Below are 18344 nucleotides of genomic sequence, written 5' to 3'. Positions count from 1 at the left end.
GAGTATTTGTAAAATCACATAGCTATGTAAAGAGGAAGACCCAGCTGGAAAAAAAAACGGAGATGAGGTAGGCCTGGAAAGATTATAAACATTGACGGATAGGAAGGAATGGTTATTATAAGCATCAGCCACATACAAACAAACCTGTTAACAAATGAATCAATCTGATGCAACAGTGCTTGTTCTTGAAATATATGGATCCAATATAAATATATTGAAAGTGTACTGCTATACTGAAATGATTCTTACCATATGTTTTCTAATGATTTTTATATATCAGCGAAATAAGAATTATATTTTTTCTTTGTTTCAAACATTGGTATATCTGTTTGATATTTTTCTTTGCTTCAATATTTTATCCCAATCTTATCTCCATATCAAACAGGAATTGATTATATGGAATATAAATATATATTTATATGTAAGTCTACCATCTCTAGTTCATCACATTAATTTGGTTTTAGTTCACACAATTTAGAAATGATGAAGCCATGTGTGTTTTGCGGTGACGTTTATAACCCAACATGATTATCCAAATGGACAGCCAGTTTTTTTGTTTTATTTCCCTTGAGCAATGTTGTGATAAATACCTAGTTTTGTATGTATGCACTGTGCTGCTTGTGAAGTTTTGTGCTGTTCTTCCATGTTTCTTGTTTGTGATTTTATGTTCTATGTCTTTGGCGTTTACCCAGTGCCATTAAACCGGGTTTATGTTTAACTTTTTTGCTACCGAGTTTGTTCTGTACTTTTCGCATAAATATTTTAATATGTTAATTAAATATATTCTCTGCAAAATTGTGCCATTTATTTATGTTTTGTAGTGTATCATTAGGAACAGCTTTAATGATAGAGAACAGTATTCGCTTTGGTTGTTAACAATAAATGACGAGACGAGCTTATGCCATATGCTTTAATATGTATTTCGTTGAATAAATATAACAATATCAAAGAATTTCTACACTTTCTATACGTATCACCTATAGACAAAAATAATCTTACAATGCAAATTCAGCTGTGTAGTAATGAAGAAACATCAAGGTAATAATAATAATAATAATAATAATAATAATAATAATAATAATAATAATAATAATTAGAAGATATTTGTTTTTGTCAGTGTCAAATCGTATTTTATTTCTCGAGTTTCATAAATAAACATATTTTCACGATTTAAAAGATAGTTTTTCTATGATCCCGGGTCAAATTATTTTATGCAACATTTTCTTGTTCACAAGTGACGTTTTTTAATTTAAATTTTCACTGTTGTTATAACACTGATAAAACTCCATATTCCATCAAAAAGCTTGAAAAAACGTGTTTCTGTTGTTGATTTATACGTTATTAAAAACTTATACCGTAGTAATCCGTTAACACTTACAAAACAAACACAAGGATAAACCTATAATTAAGCTAATAACCTATTTAAAGGCGCACAATATAGATTTGATGGAAAGACATTTTTTTTTTATTTTAATGCATAATCATGTTTAACTCATTTGACTTTAACCAAAAAACTATGAATAAGGTAATATTCAGAAATAAAAGCCTTTAAAAATGAGTAAGTTGAATCTATAGCTTCGCGGCCACAAATTCCCAGCTATATTTGTACCTAAATCGTATGCTTGCTCACTCAAGTCAAATAACGTATCTATCTCATGCGATCATTTAAATATGTCCTTGATCGCAAATCGCTAGAAGTACTATATAAAACCTTTATTCGGCCACTCTTAGAATATGCCGATCTTGTTTGGGACAATCTTACGCAAGCTGATGCAGAAGATCTAGAGAAGATTCAGGATGAGGCAGCGCGAATCATATCCGGGGCAACACGACTCGTTTCCATTTCTAATCTTTATATGGAAACAGGACTTGAACCTCTGAAGGAGAGAAGAAGGAAACATAAACTCACACTCTTTTACAAAATGTTTCATCTCCTTACACCTGCCAATCTCACTTCACTTATTCCGTCCCGAGTTGGTGATACAACCTCTTACAATCTTCGGAATTCTGTTAACCTTCGTAATGTTACTTGTAAAACTCAACAGTTATCGAATTCATTTCTACCAACTACAATATCGTGCTGGAATGCACTTCCGGAAACCGTTCGTTCCTCTCCGTCCTTGCCCTCTTTTAAGTTTAACCTTAACAAGAATAAACAGTTCCTCAATTCTACTATGAGGGTAAACGCAAATTGTGTGTCACACATGCAAGGTTGCGGATGCATTGTAGTAATCTTAATGAACATTTGTTCTCTAAAAACATTATCAATAGCCCAAATTGCCAATGTGGTGAAATTGAGGACACTTACCATTTCTTTTTCACTTCATTTGCCAAACTAAACGTTTTTAATCTCCTTAAGATAAATTAGAACAACCTCGACTCTACAACTGACCTGACCTATCCATGCCCCCCCCCTCTTCCTGCTCTTTACACTACTCTCTTCCATACCCTATGCGCATTTTTGACGTCTCTTCTTCCACACTATCAATCAAACTTTAACGATTACATAAATATACAAACAACAACAACCTTTACACCACTTCAAGCAGCTTGAAAAGGTGACAGAAGCGAGGCATAGTATAAGCTACCATAGCTTCCTTCTCTATTCTGTCAAATTATTTTGTTTTGTGCATATTTCAATTGTATACCTTCCATGTATCACTATCTCCGACCACCATTTAATATTGTATATGCTACAAATGTGTATATCATTGTAATGTCATTTTGAAATAAATACTGTTTAAACCAAAGTCAAATAAGTTAAACACGATAAAGCATTACAATGTAACAAACAACAAACATCAACCCATATCACATGAATGGTGCAACGTCATTGACTCATTAGTATTCAACTGTTCACGCGGTGACCCCATATTTTTTCCATATTGGGTCAGTTAATCATATCGTACTAAAATGGCGACTACTTTCCGATTCCGATGATAAGTGGAACATTTCACATAGGTTGATCAATGTTTACATGTAGTTGACGTGATATATTCGTTACGGGGTTTGTAGGTGACCGGATGGGTCGCTCTAATTCGATATGGTGTTCTTGGAGTCGGGATCCATCTCGATGTTCCAGTCTCCCAAACGAAGACATAACAAAAACCAAAACTAGGCCTGTAGTATCATCGAATCTGGGAAACATGTGTTCGTATCTTCTTTTTCTTCCATTAAGCAACCCGAATTCTAGGCAGAAGCGAATTCAGCCATCCTTCTGTCTTACCAGGACGACATCGGACGAGAACGAACTGTTAGATTCTTTGATGGTCCCGCATTTAAGCATTTAAGCATTTAAGCATTTACCTAATGTTTTGACGGACCTCCTCATACATGCCTTAAGTGATCTTACGTTATGTATGTTAATATGGCATGTTAATAGTGAGGACAATGATGTGCTTGACCCGATTACAGCTACCTATATCTGTGGTTCCTGTAAAAAAGAAATGTTTCCAATTGCCTAATACTTGTCGAACACGAAGAAGCTGATCAGGTATGAGGTTATCTGCGTCAACATTCACGTCTATGTTTTCCATAGTTGTAACTGAAGTTGACGGTTGAATGGTGATTTAAGATGTTAGGACATCAACCACTTTAACTTCATTGATACAACAAATGTCACATTTTGGCTTGTTGAAAAGGGTTAGCAGAACTATTAAAATACGGACAGGATTTTATGCATAACCATCATGCCGTGGCACTTTGATAAAATGGGACCTAACCAGAAAAGAACTGTTAAAGCTGCACTCTCACAGATTGAATGTTTTGACTTTTTTTATTTTTTGTCTTGGAACGAGCCAATTTTTGTGAAAAACAATGGAAACCAGTTATATAAGCCTGCTGACAAAAATTAGATCGCAGATTTTTATATTTAAGTTCAAAAATTGATGTTTTATGCATTTTTCATAAAACAATAATTTTCGAACGGAATCATTGGTTTGCATATATTTACGTAAAAATTGCTCTTTCCAAGACAAAAAAAAAGTTGTAAAAATGGTATATCTGTGAGAGTGCAGCTTTAATTGAACTATTTTTAGTAATCAACTGTTGAATGTTGCCATATGCCATGGCTCTTGCAAAGCGAATGCGATAACGGCTGCATCCAGTCCCAGTCTACAGCGACTTTTGACATAAGTACCCAACATTACAGGGCACCAATAGTTGGTATTGGTTTCTGGTACTATGAGAATGTTGTAATTGTTGTTTACGCAGAAACCTTAATTTCTGACTCTACCTCACGGACCATAGTCTCTCGCAATGCAGTTCATTCCGACCTGAGGAAAATCATGAGTCTACGGGCAGTGCCGAGAAGGGACCACCGAATAGCTTAGGTAGCTGGTTTGGTTATATGTTTGGGTCATGTCGCCAGCAGCGTTCTTCATGACACCATTCGTGGTATCCAATTCTGACCTTGGGACAGGGTCACCTCCAGAAAAGGGATGCATTTTCGATATTTCATAAGTTGGTGCAATACCCAAAGTGGCTGCTAGTGAATGCTCTGGAGTAGTTAAATGCACCTGGGTGGGGTATGAGTGATGCTAAAGATTGGGGTTTGGTTTTGGGCTTGGTCCCTGGCCCCTGAAATGAAAATTGGACAAAGGGAAAATGAATATGTCTATCAAATCACTTCTAGCATCTGCTCTTCAGTTATTGTTCGAGTATCAGTAGTTGGTCCTTCATCCCGCCCTCGAAATGTTCAAATGCACACAAAAATTCTATGTGTCAAAAAGATGTCAATGAATATTTACCTACACTTGGGATAATGATTTTTGAAGTGAAAATAGAGATGGTATATACAATAACAACAGAGGGAATAAATAAAACTGATTTATATAAACAATAATAGACATGTTATATTCTGAACTTAATTTGAAAATATGACTTATGCGTAATTTTAAACTAATTTATTTCCTTGAAATCATGCAAGAAGAATGATTTAAACACCTCAATTATATTTTAAACACTAAGCAGTTTCAATTCCAATTGCCAAAGTAAAAATGTTAAAGTTCATCACTGATATCATGGGAAATATTTTAGCTGGACGAGTCACTGAAAAGCTGATAAGATGACTGATACATCGGGTGTGAAAGAGATGCAAAATGCAAACCCAAAAATAAAGTAGCTTGAAATGTTGTAGTAAATTAAATTTTAGTCAAACAAAAACAAATTTGTATGAGAGCTAATGCGAAGTTTAAGTGTTAAATGTAACTGAAAAAGAGTATTTCCAGGGAAAAAAATGTATGAACCCTAGAATTAAAAAATGGACGCTGAACTGGAATTGAAATATTTAACGTTAGTGAAAACTATGAGGCGCATTTTTTTTAAAAATGTACACGAATCAAATGTTGTAATGAATGGAACAAAACAACAAACGATGAAACACTGAATAACAACAGAACAATGACATGCACTTACTAAACAATGCGGAAAATGAGTATAGACTCACAAAAGAATGTTTAAAGGTGTGGGGAAGAAATTCAAAATTGGCCGAGCAATTGAAAAATAAAAAACAATAAAAAAACAATAAAAAAAACAAGGTTTAACAATGAAATAAATTTTTTCAATGTCAAAATTATATGAATATGCAAAATTAAATATTCCTATCAATTCTGTATCATTATTTGTAAGCAAATGGCACAAAAACGCGATGCAGAATAATAAACAATGCATGAAATCAGGAACACTTTAAACACTCAAAATGTCAACAATATTGCAATACAAAACAAAAGAAACAGTGTCGTCGTTAAAAATAAATAATGAAATATGTCATTTGATATCAATATTTAATGCTAAAAGACGAAGAATCTCGCATGAACAATATAATCAATAAAACGAATCAAAACAATGCATAAACACGTTTCTAGACGCTATATATCTTCATTAATACCAATTCATTCATGATAATTAATTCGAGGAATACAGTATTCCAAAGTATTAATAACACGTAGCTTAAATGCATGCACATGGCATGCAAGTGGCTGTACATATTACAATCTTTAAAGTTCTAATATAGTATTAATTGTTAATATTTATAAATGTAATTGTGCGTACCAGGCACGCCGTTGTTGCTTAATATTCTCATATAAAACTGTTTAACAATCATTTGTAGAAAATGATTGAAATCTATATGATTATAATATTGCTTCAAAATTAATTAATTAAAACAAGGGCATGAAATATCAAAATGAGTTCCTCATTACTGAGAGAAGATATACACAAATAAACAAGCACAAATACTGTATACAATACAATAATAATAACTATATATATACAAAATTGTCTGGTTTGCATTTATGTTTTAAGTCTGTAGTATTTCAGAACAAATGTTAATTAATAAAAAAAACGCTTTATTTCAGTGAGTCATAGCTCGGCGGTGGACACGAGGGGGATGGAGGGGCCGATGGGAACGGATGCTCTGACTTGTCATATACACCACCCACGGGATAGTTAGGCGGGGGAGGGGAATGAACCCCAAGCTGTTTTTGGTTTAGAAGCTCTTGTTGGAGTCGAACTTGCTCTTGTAGTAATCTGTTTTGTTCATGCAGAGTTATAATACCGCACTCCGTACCTATCACGCCCATTTCTATACCCCCAGTTTGTGTTGAATAGCCTGTCGCTGCTGTCCCAAATGTTACGTCTGCTGCACCTTGATTTTTAATGTTATTTCCTAAATGGCTCCCGTTATTACATATAGTGCACATGCCAAACAGGTTTACTCCTGCGGTCAATATGCAGCCAGCTATAGTCACACCAGATAGTGCTCTTACTATGTCTTCATATCCAGTTTCCTTATCAAATTCATTTTTTCCGCGTAGCCCCCCAAAGCCGGCGAAAATTGTGCCTATCAAACAGCCAATGAATAGACACACGGACAAAATGAATTGACAAGTGATCTGAAAAACAAACAAGGATATATATTAGTTATCGTACAAATTTTGAATTTTATGGAATATATCACAAGCGAGCTTAGCGAACATTTATTGCTGATTAAATTTAGAAAACGATTAAAGAGACAAAGTTATATCATTAATCTCTTTCTTGCATTTTGGCTATGTTTGGGTAAATGTGAGGTTTAGCGCGTTCATCGCAACATTTAAGGTAAATGATTTATTGATATTTACTATCGTTTGTTACGAAGTATTGTGCTTTTTTGTTGATAATATATATGTCTCTCCATCTTTGTACCATAATACGAAATAACAGCATAGTTTGGAAGCTGTATAAACCCTATGGGTGTCATTGCTGTTCCTATTTGCTAACTTTGTACCTGCAGACTAAATCACTTACCGCATGGACTACTTCTTTTTTGCTGGTTCCATTATTTGTGTCATCGGCGCCTTTGAAGGCGATGTACGAACATACCAATGCATAGATCAGTGCCTGTGTGTTTGTAAAACATTATCAGAATTATATAGAAATAAAAACAGTTAAGCATGATATACACATCATTTTATTATACTTTTTATTTAACAATATGTTAAAAATATCAATACAAAACAAACAAATATACGGCCGTCAAAACACTGGTCGAAATATTGTGGTCCAAATGACCATAATCATCTTCTACTGGCTATCATTTCTTTTAATTTCTTCACAAACATTTATTCATACCAAGCAGCCGACGATAAAACATCCGCCGTAATATGGGGTTCCGACGCCGCTGACCGGGTACTTGATAACGGCAGTTACTCCAATGACTAGCAGTCCGACTGACAGCACATACATCAGTATTGCTAAACTTTTGTATCTCTGCAGCGCCAAAGTACGGTTGAACCGCTCAGCCTCTAATTGAAATGTCGATATTAGATGGTGCTTTACTTACTTTATTTTAATACATTTTTCTTTGAATGATATGCTTGGGGGCTTTACAGTAGGCATACTACTTCATGTGACAAGTAAGTGTAAGTTTAAACGAATTGCTCAATGACTCTATTAATAGGATTAATGCTTATTGAAATCCGTTATAACCCAAAGACTACTACAATCGCATAAGCAATAATTCCATAACTCGAACAAGTTCCAAGTCGTCACACAATGTTAGCTCATTCCAGAATTTTTAAACTCAACCCGCTTAATATTTGTTACAAAACCTAAAGTGACCACTTGAACGAAAAAGAGAGAAAAAAATGAATATTTTCGGAAGATAAAGTTAGCGTTCTGTAATTTTTCTACAAGCCGTAAAAAGTACAACAAAGGTTACATATATTGCAAAGAATTTTTTGTTCCTGATATGTCGATTGAGCCAAATGCCACTGTTTTTATTTCATCATAATTCTGATATTATACTGGAATATGCCGAGAAACCCTCTGGTAGTCAGCAGACATTTCACCAGATTTGCAAAGAATATTTGAAACAAAACGCAGAAGTGCTAACATTAGATTTGTCAAAATGCTCAACACTGCCCAAATGTTATTAACTTTTCTTGGGAACCTACATAATGTAGGATGAGTTAAGTCACGGTTGTGTTGTTACAGGTTTCGGTTTTACACTCGCCTTTTTAACCGAAATCGATTGTTTTTACTTTTCGATAATGTTTTTAAGGTTTTTGGATATGAATTCAGAAGGATGTTCATGTAATGGTGCATTTGATAATACAAGTCTTACTCGAGGTGCTTATATTTGTGAATATTTGTCATAAGGTTGTCATAAAGCTTATCTTGAAGGCTGTCAAATCTTGGATTTTATAATTTTTCACCTTAAATATGAAGTCGATATATTATCCTGTCTAAAACCGGAACCTATAGCCTCAAAACCGTATCGAAACTCATCATAATAAACATCCACTTCACTAGGGTTTGACCCCGTGATTTAGAGAATTGATACTATTTGAAGAGTTATTCAATTAGGCCAAACCAAAATTGGTTGATATTAAGCGTCAGTTTCCCATTTACCAATAAGGGAGGAAAGAAAGAAAATTCGGGAAATAGTACAAGCCTAGAACCCGTATGCTATTTAAACTATGAGAAATATAAGATACTAGTATATATAGCACGTGAAGGCATTTGGAAAACTAAAACGCAAAGCATGGCACTTGCATAAATCACTAATGCTAAACGTGTTATGATATTCTACTACGCTATCGATTTGAATACGAGTTTCAAAAATGCATGTGTCTTTTGTATAATTTGATAATCTTTTTTTTATAAAAACTGATGTTTCGTTTTCGTTATTGAAAGGCCGTACAGCCCGACGAAAGCCCACAGTCCGATCAGCCCGACACAGGCCTCTAAACCAACCAGCCCGACGTAGCCCAAAGCCAGACCAGCCCGACGAAGGCACAACAACGACCATCATACTGACGGAAACCCAAAGCACGATGACGCTAGACAGACAGGCTTCATTTGAGATCAGGAAGTAGCTTGGTGTCAATATATTTTTCATTACACGGTTATAAGACTCATAAACATATTACATTTTTATTATTAATCATTGCCGGGTGATTTTGAATTTCGTCTTGAGCGATATTATCTTAAATGCTCTACTTTCACAAATGTTTGGGCAATAATTATAATTTAATATAAAAGTTTCCAAACAATGAAAGAGTTTGCCTGATTTAAATAAAAGCCTTAAAGGGATTGGTTCATGTTTATGTTAAATGCACTTTTTGTAAATCATGAGGAGTGTTAAAACTAGGATGTTGATATTTGGTCAAATATCGTCATAGACCACAATGTTCATTAACGTTAATAGCGTCTTTGTTCTGGCGTGATTGGTTAATTGACATTATCACGTGATGTTATCAAAGTATTGCTTAAAGGTCATAACATTCATAATTATAGTATAAGTCCTGTTGGCCTATTGGTTAAGGTGTCGGTTTTCTAATTTGTTCTTGACTTTACCAGCGTGGGTTCGCACCCCACTTCAACCAAAATACTTTGTATACTACAATTGTATTTTTTCGGCAATATTCATATCCAAGAGTAAAATAATGACCAATGAAGTATTGTCAGATGAATGACCGAAAAAAACAAAACAGTTTGGTCCAAAAATATCAGCGAGTCACTTTAATGATCATAATATACATATTTACTTAGAAAGTTAAAAAATGTTGTACATTATAACTTATAAGTATTTGCTTTCTATTCGATGTTAGAAGTATAATAAGAACCATCAAACACGTTTTAACACTGCCAAAACATATATAGTTCTTTGAATAACCGTGCATTTATATTTATTAAACTATGATGATGATTAAGCATACAATTTCTATACCCCCTGTATATTGATTTTACGAAAAAGGAAACAGCCATTTATATTGTTGCTTAGTAAATGAAAACATAAGTACCTTCAACTGTCATTTTTGCCCGTCTTTTATGGCAGTGTTTAAGTGTATGTCCAAACTAAGACATATACCCTGGATTAGTTTTGTATTCAAACATAAACCTGTTTTGAATTCTGTATGTAAACATCGATCCGTCCTATTACAAAATAACATTTTTTTTTATTTCAAAATGGGACCGCGTGTAAACAGGCACGCTTCACAAAGCATACGATAAATTCGTGACCGATACGCGGATTACGCCTCATGCACAATCAACAGCGAATGTGTACGTATTGATCCCCCACCTTATTTCATCAGCTGGTATTAACTACACAAATGATATTGTTTTTTTTCAAATGCGTGTATTTAATACCAAATACTTAATACCAAATATGCGATTCAAAGCAATCTGAAGGCATAAGAGTCGAAACATGTCAGCAATAAAAAGGGTGATTTAAATGTATTCTTCTTATCTCTCTAAAAAAGTTGATTTATGTCGCATTTAATCCCCATGAATGTATGGATATTTAAGAAATATCATAAAAGTTTAACTTAATCCCGTTTAAATGCCGTTGCTTCTATGATTACCGTTCACGACAGTATACTACCTATATTTCCAACATTATTGATCTGACCCCCTGTTGCTTCCAAAATTACAGCTCACTTTACAGTATATATGCGCAAAATAAAATATTTCAGAAACAATCTGGTCAGAATTTCCATCATAACTTATCTGGCCTCCTATATTGCTTTAATAGTAACAGTATATGCCCGGAATATCCAACACAGTTGATATTGCCCTTCTTATTTATTCCATTATTATTTCGCACTCCACGTTATATGCCGTGAATATTCACCAGGTTTGATGTAGCCCCTCCGAGTATATGCCCTGAACTACCTTCATCTCCCACACTACAGTATATGCCCTGAACTACCTTCATCTCCCACACTACAGTATATGCCCTGAACTACCTTCATCCTGAACTACCTTCATCTCCCACACTACTGTATATGCCCTGAACTACTTTCATCCCCCACACTACAGTATATGCCCTCAACTACCTTCATCCCGCCACACTACAGTATATGCCCTGAGCTACCTTCATCTCCCACACTACAATATATGCCTTGAGCTACCTTCATCTCCAAAACTACAGTATATGCCCTGAACTACCTTCATCTCCCACACTAAAGTATATGCCCTGAACTACCTTCATCTCCCACACTACAGTATATACCCTGAATAACCTCCATCTCCCACACTACAGTATATGCCCTGAACTACCTTCATCTCCCACACTGCGGTATATGCCCTGAACTACCTTCATCTCCAACACTGCAGTATATGCCCTGAACTACCCTCATCTCCCCACACTTCAGTATATGCCCTGAACTACCTTCATCTCCCCACACTACAGTATATGCCCTGAACTACATTCATCTCCCCACACTTCAGTATATGCCCTGAACTACCTTCATCTCCAACACTACAGTATATGCCGTGAACTACCTTCATCTCCCACACTACAGTATATGCCCTCAACTACCTTCATCCCCCACACTACAGTATATACCTTGAACTACCTTCATCCCCCCACACAACAGTATATGCCCTGAGCTACCTTCATCTCCCACACTACAGTATATGCCCTGAACTACCTTCATCTCCCAAACTACAGTATATGCCCTGAACTACCTTCATCTCCCACACTACAATATATGCCCTGAACTACCTTCATCTCCCACACAACAGTATATGCCCTGAACTACCTTCATCTCCCACACAACAGTATATGCCCTGAACTACCTTCATCCCCCCACAATACAATATATGCCCTGAACTACCTTCATCCCCTCACACTACAATATATGCCCTGAACTACCTTCATCCCCCCACACTACAGTATATGACCTGAACAACCTTCATCTCCCACACTACAGTATATGCCCTGAACTACCTTCATCCCCCCACACTACAGTATATGCCCTGAACTACCTTCATCTCCCATACTACAGTATATGCCCTGAACTACCTTCATCTCCCACACAACAGTATATGCCCTGAACTACCTTCATCTCCCACACTACAGTATATGCCCTGAACTACCTTCATCCCCCACACTACAGTATATGCCCTGAACTACCTTAATCCTCCCACACTACAGTATATGCCCTGAACTACATTCATCTCCCACACTACAGTATATGCCCTGAACTACATTCAACTCCCACACTACAGTATATGCCCTGAACTACCTACATCTCCCACACTACAGTATATGCTATGCCCTGAACTACCTTCATTTCCCCACACTTCAGTATATGCCCAGAACTACCTTCATCTCCCCACACTACAGTATATGCCCTGAACTACATTCATCTCCCACACTACAGTATATGCCCTGAACTACCTTCATCTTCCACACTACAGTATATACCCTGAATAGCCTCCATCTCCCACACTACAGTATATGCCCTGAACTACCTTCATCTCCCACACTGCAGTATATGCCCTGAACTACCTTCATCTCCCACACTACAGTATATGCCCTGAACTACCCTCATCTCCCCACACTACAGTAACATGCTCTGAACTACCTTCATCTCCCCACATTACAGTAATATGCCCTGACCTACCTTCATCTCCCCACACTACAGTATATGCCCTGAACTACCTTCATCTCCCACACTACAGTATATGCCCTGAACTACCTTCATCCCCCCACACTACAGTATATGCCCTGAACTACCTTCATCCCCCACACTACAGTATAAGCCCTGAACTACCTTCATCTCCCACACTACAGTATATGCCCTGAACTACCTTCATCTCCCACACTACAGTATATACCCTGAATATCCTCCATCTCCCACACTACAGTATATGCCCTGAACTACCTTCATCTCCCACACTGCAGTATATGCCCTGAACTACCTTCATCTCCAACACTGCAGTATATGCCCTGAACTACCTTCATCTCCCCACACTTCAGTATATGCCCTGAACTACCTTCATCTCCCCACACTACAGTATATGCCCTGAACTACATTCATCTCCCACACTTCAGTATATTCCCTGAACTACCTTCATCTCCCACACTACAGTATATGCCCTGAACTACCTTCATCTCCCCACACTACAGTAATATGCTCTGAACTACCTTCATCTCCCCACATTACAGTAATATGCCCTGAACCCCCTTCATTTCCCCACACTACAGTATATACCCTGAATAACCTCCATCTCCCACACTACAGTATATGCCCTGAACTACCTTCATCCCCCCACACTACAGTATATGCCCTGAACTACCTTCATCTCCCACACTGCAGTATATGCCCTGAACTACCTTCATCTCCCACACTACAGTATATGCCCTGAACTACCTTCATCTCCCCACACTACAGTAATATGCTCTGAACTACCTTCATCTCCCCACATTACAGTAATATGCCCTGAACTACCTTCATCTCCCCACACTACAGTATATGCCCTGAACTACCTTCATCTCCCACACTACAGTATATGCCCTGAACTACCTTCATCCCCCCACACTACAGTATATGCCCTGAGCTACCTTCATCTCCCACACTACAGTATATGCCCTGAACTACCTTCATCCCCCAACACTACAGTATATGCCCTGAACTACCTTCATCCCCCACACTACAGTATATGCCCTGAACTACCTTCATCTCCCACACTACAGTATATGCCCTGAACTACCTTCATCTCCCACACTACAGTATATGCCCTGAACTACCTTCATCTCCCACACTACAGTATATGCCCTGAACTACCTTCATCTCCCACACTGCAGTATATGCCCTGAACTACCTTCATCTCCCACACTACAGTATATGCCCTGAACTACCTTCATCCCCCACACTACAGTAATATGCTTTGAACTACCTTCATCTCCCCACACTACAGTAATATGCTTTGAACTACCTTCATCTCCCCACACTACAGTAATATGCTTTGAACTACCTTCATCTCCCCACACTACAGTAATATGCCCTGAGCTACCTTCATCTCCCCACACTACAGTATATACCCTGAATAACCTCCATCTCCCACACTGCAGTATATGCCCTGAACTACCTTCATCTCCCACACTACAGTATATGCCCTGAACTACCTTCATCCCCCCACACTACAGTATATGACCTGAACAACCTTCATCTCCCCACACTACAGTATATGCCCTGAACTACCTTCATCCCCCCACACTACAGTATATGCCCTGAACTACCTTCATCTCCCACACTACAGTATATGCCCTGAACTACCTTCATCCCCCACACTACAGTATATGCCCTGAACTACCTTCATCCCCCCACACTACAGTATATGCCCTGAACTACCTTCATCTCCCACACTACAGTATATGCCCTGAACTACCTTCATCCCCCCACACTACAGTATATGCCCTGAACTACCTTCATCTCCCACACTACAGTATATGCCCTGAACTACCTTCATCTCACACACTACAGTATATGCCCTGAACTACCTTCATCTCCCCACACTACAGTAATATGCTCTGAACTACCTTCATCTCCCCACATTACAGTAATATGCCCTGAACTACCTTCATCTCCTCACACTACAGTATATGCCCTGAACTACCTTCATCTCCCACACTACAGTATATGCCCTGAACTACCTTCATCCCCCCACACTACAGTATATGCCCTGAGCTACCTTCATCTCCCACACTACAGTATATGCCATGAACTACCTTCATCCCCCAACACTACAGTATATGCCCTGAACTACCTTCATCTCCCACACTACAGTATATGCCCTGAACTACCTTCATCTCCCACACTACAGTAATATGCTTTGAACTACCTTCATCTCCCCACACTACAGTAATATGCTTTGAACTACCTTCATCTCCCCACACTACAGTAATATGCTTTGAACTACCTTCATCTCCCCACACTACAGTAATATGCCCTGAGCTACCTTCATCTCCCCACACTACAGTATATGCCCTGAACTACCTTCATCTCCCACACTACAGTATATGCCCTGAACTACCTTCATCTCCCACACTACAGTATATGCCCTGAACTACTTTCATCTCCCACACTACAGTATATGCCCTGAACTACCTTCATCTCCCACACTACAGTATATGCCCTGAACTACCTTCATCTCCCACACTACAGTATGGGGTTGAAAAAAACATTTGAAATTTAAGGCAGACGTGCTAGAATTAGATTTGCCAAAGGCATTATCAATGCATTTCGCCCTTCCCATAGACTTCCCACATTATCCTGTAAGATTAGTTAAGTCACGGTAGGGGTCTATAAGGCACAGTTTTAGACGTGCCTTGTTAACCGAATTCAATTGTTATTTCTTTTCGAAAATGTTGGTTCGGCTTTTGGGTATGAATTCTTATGGATGCTCATGGGATGGAATTTGATAATATAACTCATTCTCGAGGTATTAGCATTTATTAATATGCGTTTATCTGAGTTAAGGTTCCAGATGCTATCAAACCTTGGATTTTATCATTTTTCACTCTAAACTAAAGTCGATATTTTGTTGTCTAAAACCGCGACATATAGACCTACAGTCCTAGCTAAACTCATCTTACCACATGTATTTACTTTACTAGGATAGGCCCCGTGTTTTTTGTAATGATTCTGAGTTCAAAACATATTGAATTAGCCCAAACCAATATGAGTTTATGTGTCAGGTTCCCGTTTACCTGCATGCAAGGAAAGAAAAATATGACGAGAAATGCAATAAGCACAGTGCCTTTATGTTATTCAACCGATGAGATATATAAGATACTAGCATACATACAGCAGGTGATGGCATAAATCACTAATGCTAAACGTGTAATGTATAAATCTACGCTTGGTCTATTATATTTCAAAAAATGCAAACGTCCTTGGTATAATATGATTATGTATTTACGAACTGATGTTCTCTGTTTCATAAGCCGAAACAACCCGACGAAAGTCAATTGCCTGACCGACCCGACGAAGGCCAAAAGCCCGGCGAACGTCCAAAGCCCGATCGAAACGTCGAAGGCCAATCGCTAATAAGCCCGACGGAGTCTCAAAGCAAAACCGATCAGCCCGGCGAAGGCCCAAAACCCGACCAGCCAGAGGAATGCCCAAAACCGACCAGCCCGTCGAAGGCCCAAAACCGACCAGCCCGACGAAGGGCCGAAACCGACCAGCCCGACGAAGGCCCAAACCAGACCAGCTCGACGAAGGCCCGAAACCGACCAGCCCGACGAAGGACCGAAAGGGACCAGCCCGTCGAAGGCCCAAAACCGACCAGCCCGTCGAAGGCCCGAAACCGACCAGCCCGACGAAGGACCGAAACCGACCAGCCCGACGAAGGCCCAAACCCGACCAGCCCGACGAGGGACCGAAACCGATCAGCCCGACGAAGGACCGAAACCGACCAGCCCGACGAAAGCCAAAACCCGAACAACCCGACGAAGGACCGAAACCGACCAGTCCGACGAAGAACCGAAACCGATCAGCCCGACGAAGGACCGAAACCGACCAGCACGACGAAGGACCGAAACCGACCAGCCCGACGAATGACCCTGACGAAGGCCCGACAAAGGACCCTGACGAAGGCCCGAAGCCCAACCAGCCAGGTGACGCTGTACATATAATCTATTTAACATGGTCTCGTTTGAGACCAGGAAGTAAAAAGTTATGGTTTGTTGAAATGTTTTGCCTTATATTATAGAACAGCATTAACGAGTTTGTTTATAAGATACTTATTTTCTGAGACAAGTTGTAACGATGCCAGTACGTACATAATGTAAACAGCTATCAAAGTGCATTATGTATCTAAAAAATATTTTCTTATAAATCATTGTTAAACATGTGTCTCTCCCGTGCTATTTTGCTTTATATACATTTGTTTATCTCATGATTTTTACTTAAAATCTATGTATTTATTTGTCTCATGTGCTCAATGAAATTATGACGATGATCAAGGATTACATACTGACTATAAATTTATGTCGAATGTTGGTAAATAAAAAGCATACAGTACCTTCAAAGGTCATATGTACGTGGCTTAGTTACGTTTTATGCGAATAATCAGTGTATGTCCAAAATTCCACATATATCCTGGATAAGTCTTGTATGATTAATGATTAATGGATGAAACATCAGGTAAACTCCGTTTAAGTTAAAAAACACATGCTGTATTGCACAATGAAATTGCCTGTAAACAAGCAATACTCACGTAGTCAAATACCTGAATTAAGCCTCGTTCTGTAAGCAGCAATTGTGTATTTATTGAATTATGAATTATAACGATAGTTCTGTTTATCCTTTTCACTTTTTGTGTCCATTTAATAGTATATCTAATAGTTCGTATAACATTTGCATTCTACATGTTTGTGTTTATAACTTTATACATCATATGTATTTGGTAACGAAGACTATAAAACTTGTACAACTCTGTTCTGTTCTGTTTACAGTGGTATGCTAGTATAGATTTAATAACTACACGAACGAGTTATTCATGTGGGAGTCAATCTGCAGGCATCAGGGTGATGTAATTGTTGTTGTTTTTATCTCATCTATAAACGTTAAAGTCCCGGTATGTTTTACAAATGTAAAACTGATCGAAGTGTACTTATATCCAAATAACTTCTCTTAACATTTTTGACATTTTTTTAACCCCAAGCCTTGGTAATTTCTAAAACATACCGGGACTTTAACATAATCTGAATCACTGCGCGCATATCCATGACAACCACGAATTATCGCATATCCATACGCAATTATTTTCACTAAGCACAAAAGAGTTCCAGCTAAAAAAAGCATCTACCAAAGCCGCTCGTGTAAGATTATAAGTATCTTCCATGGCCGATAGTGTAAGATAGGTTCATTCCGACCCGAGCGTAGGGTGTTTTGCGGAAACGAGGTTTACCGAGGTGGGAGAAATGTTCATCTCGACCCTCGTGCAGGGTGTTTTGCGGAAACTCGGTAAACCCCGTTTCCGCAAAACACACTACGTTCGGGTCGGAATGGACCTATTTTACACTCTTGGACATGGAAAAAAAACTGCTTCAATAATTA

At 38.0% G+C, this 18344-nt stretch overlaps 1 protein-coding gene across 3 annotated transcripts; it reads right to left on the bottom strand.

Moving 5' to 3' along the window:
- Nucleotides 1–4812: 4812 nt before the first annotated feature.
- Nucleotides 4813–18142, bottom strand: LOC128234161 (uncharacterized). Of its 3 annotated transcripts, none has more exons than XM_052948199.1 (4): nucleotides 17503–18142; nucleotides 7612–7782; nucleotides 7288–7380; nucleotides 4813–6893 (listed from the first exon to the last, which is right to left on the bottom strand). In XM_052948199.1, the coding sequence occupies exons 2-4, from the start codon at nucleotides 7723–7725 to the stop codon at nucleotides 6348–6350; spliced, it is 753 nt and encodes a 250-aa protein (XP_052804159.1). In that variant the 5' UTR covers nucleotides 7726–7782; nucleotides 17503–18142; the 3' UTR covers nucleotides 4813–6347. The 3 variants fall into 3 exon arrangements, with proteins under 3 accessions (XP_052804159.1, XP_052804158.1, XP_052804157.1); XM_052948198.1 differs by having other exon boundaries at nucleotides 7612–7784; nucleotides 17515–18142; XM_052948197.1 differs by lacking the exon at nucleotides 17503–18142 and adding an exon at nucleotides 17308–17496 and having other exon boundaries at nucleotides 7612–7784.
- Between the last annotated feature and the right edge of the window lie 202 nt (nucleotides 18143–18344).

The sequence above is a fragment of the Mya arenaria genome, chromosome 5 (assembly GCF_026914265.1).
Source record: "Mya arenaria isolate MELC-2E11 chromosome 5, ASM2691426v1".
NCBI lineage: Eukaryota > Metazoa > Mollusca > Bivalvia > Myida > Myidae > Mya > Mya arenaria.
The sequence above is the reverse complement of the archived record's forward strand: the minus strand, read 5'-3'. Positions and strand labels throughout refer to the sequence as shown.

What these genes read in the sequence shown, in the direction of transcription:
- LOC128234161 (XM_052948197.1), bottom strand. An exon ending in GTTTTATCGTCGGCTGCTTG is followed by an intron (nt 7,381 to 7,611) that starts GTATGAATAAAT and finishes ACAAACACACAG; the next exon opens with GCACTGATCTATGCATTGGT. An exon ending in AAAAAGAAGTAGTCCATGCG is followed by an intron (nt 6,894 to 7,287) that starts GTAAGTGATTTA and finishes TTTGTTTTTCAG; the next exon opens with ATCACTTGTCAATTCATTTT.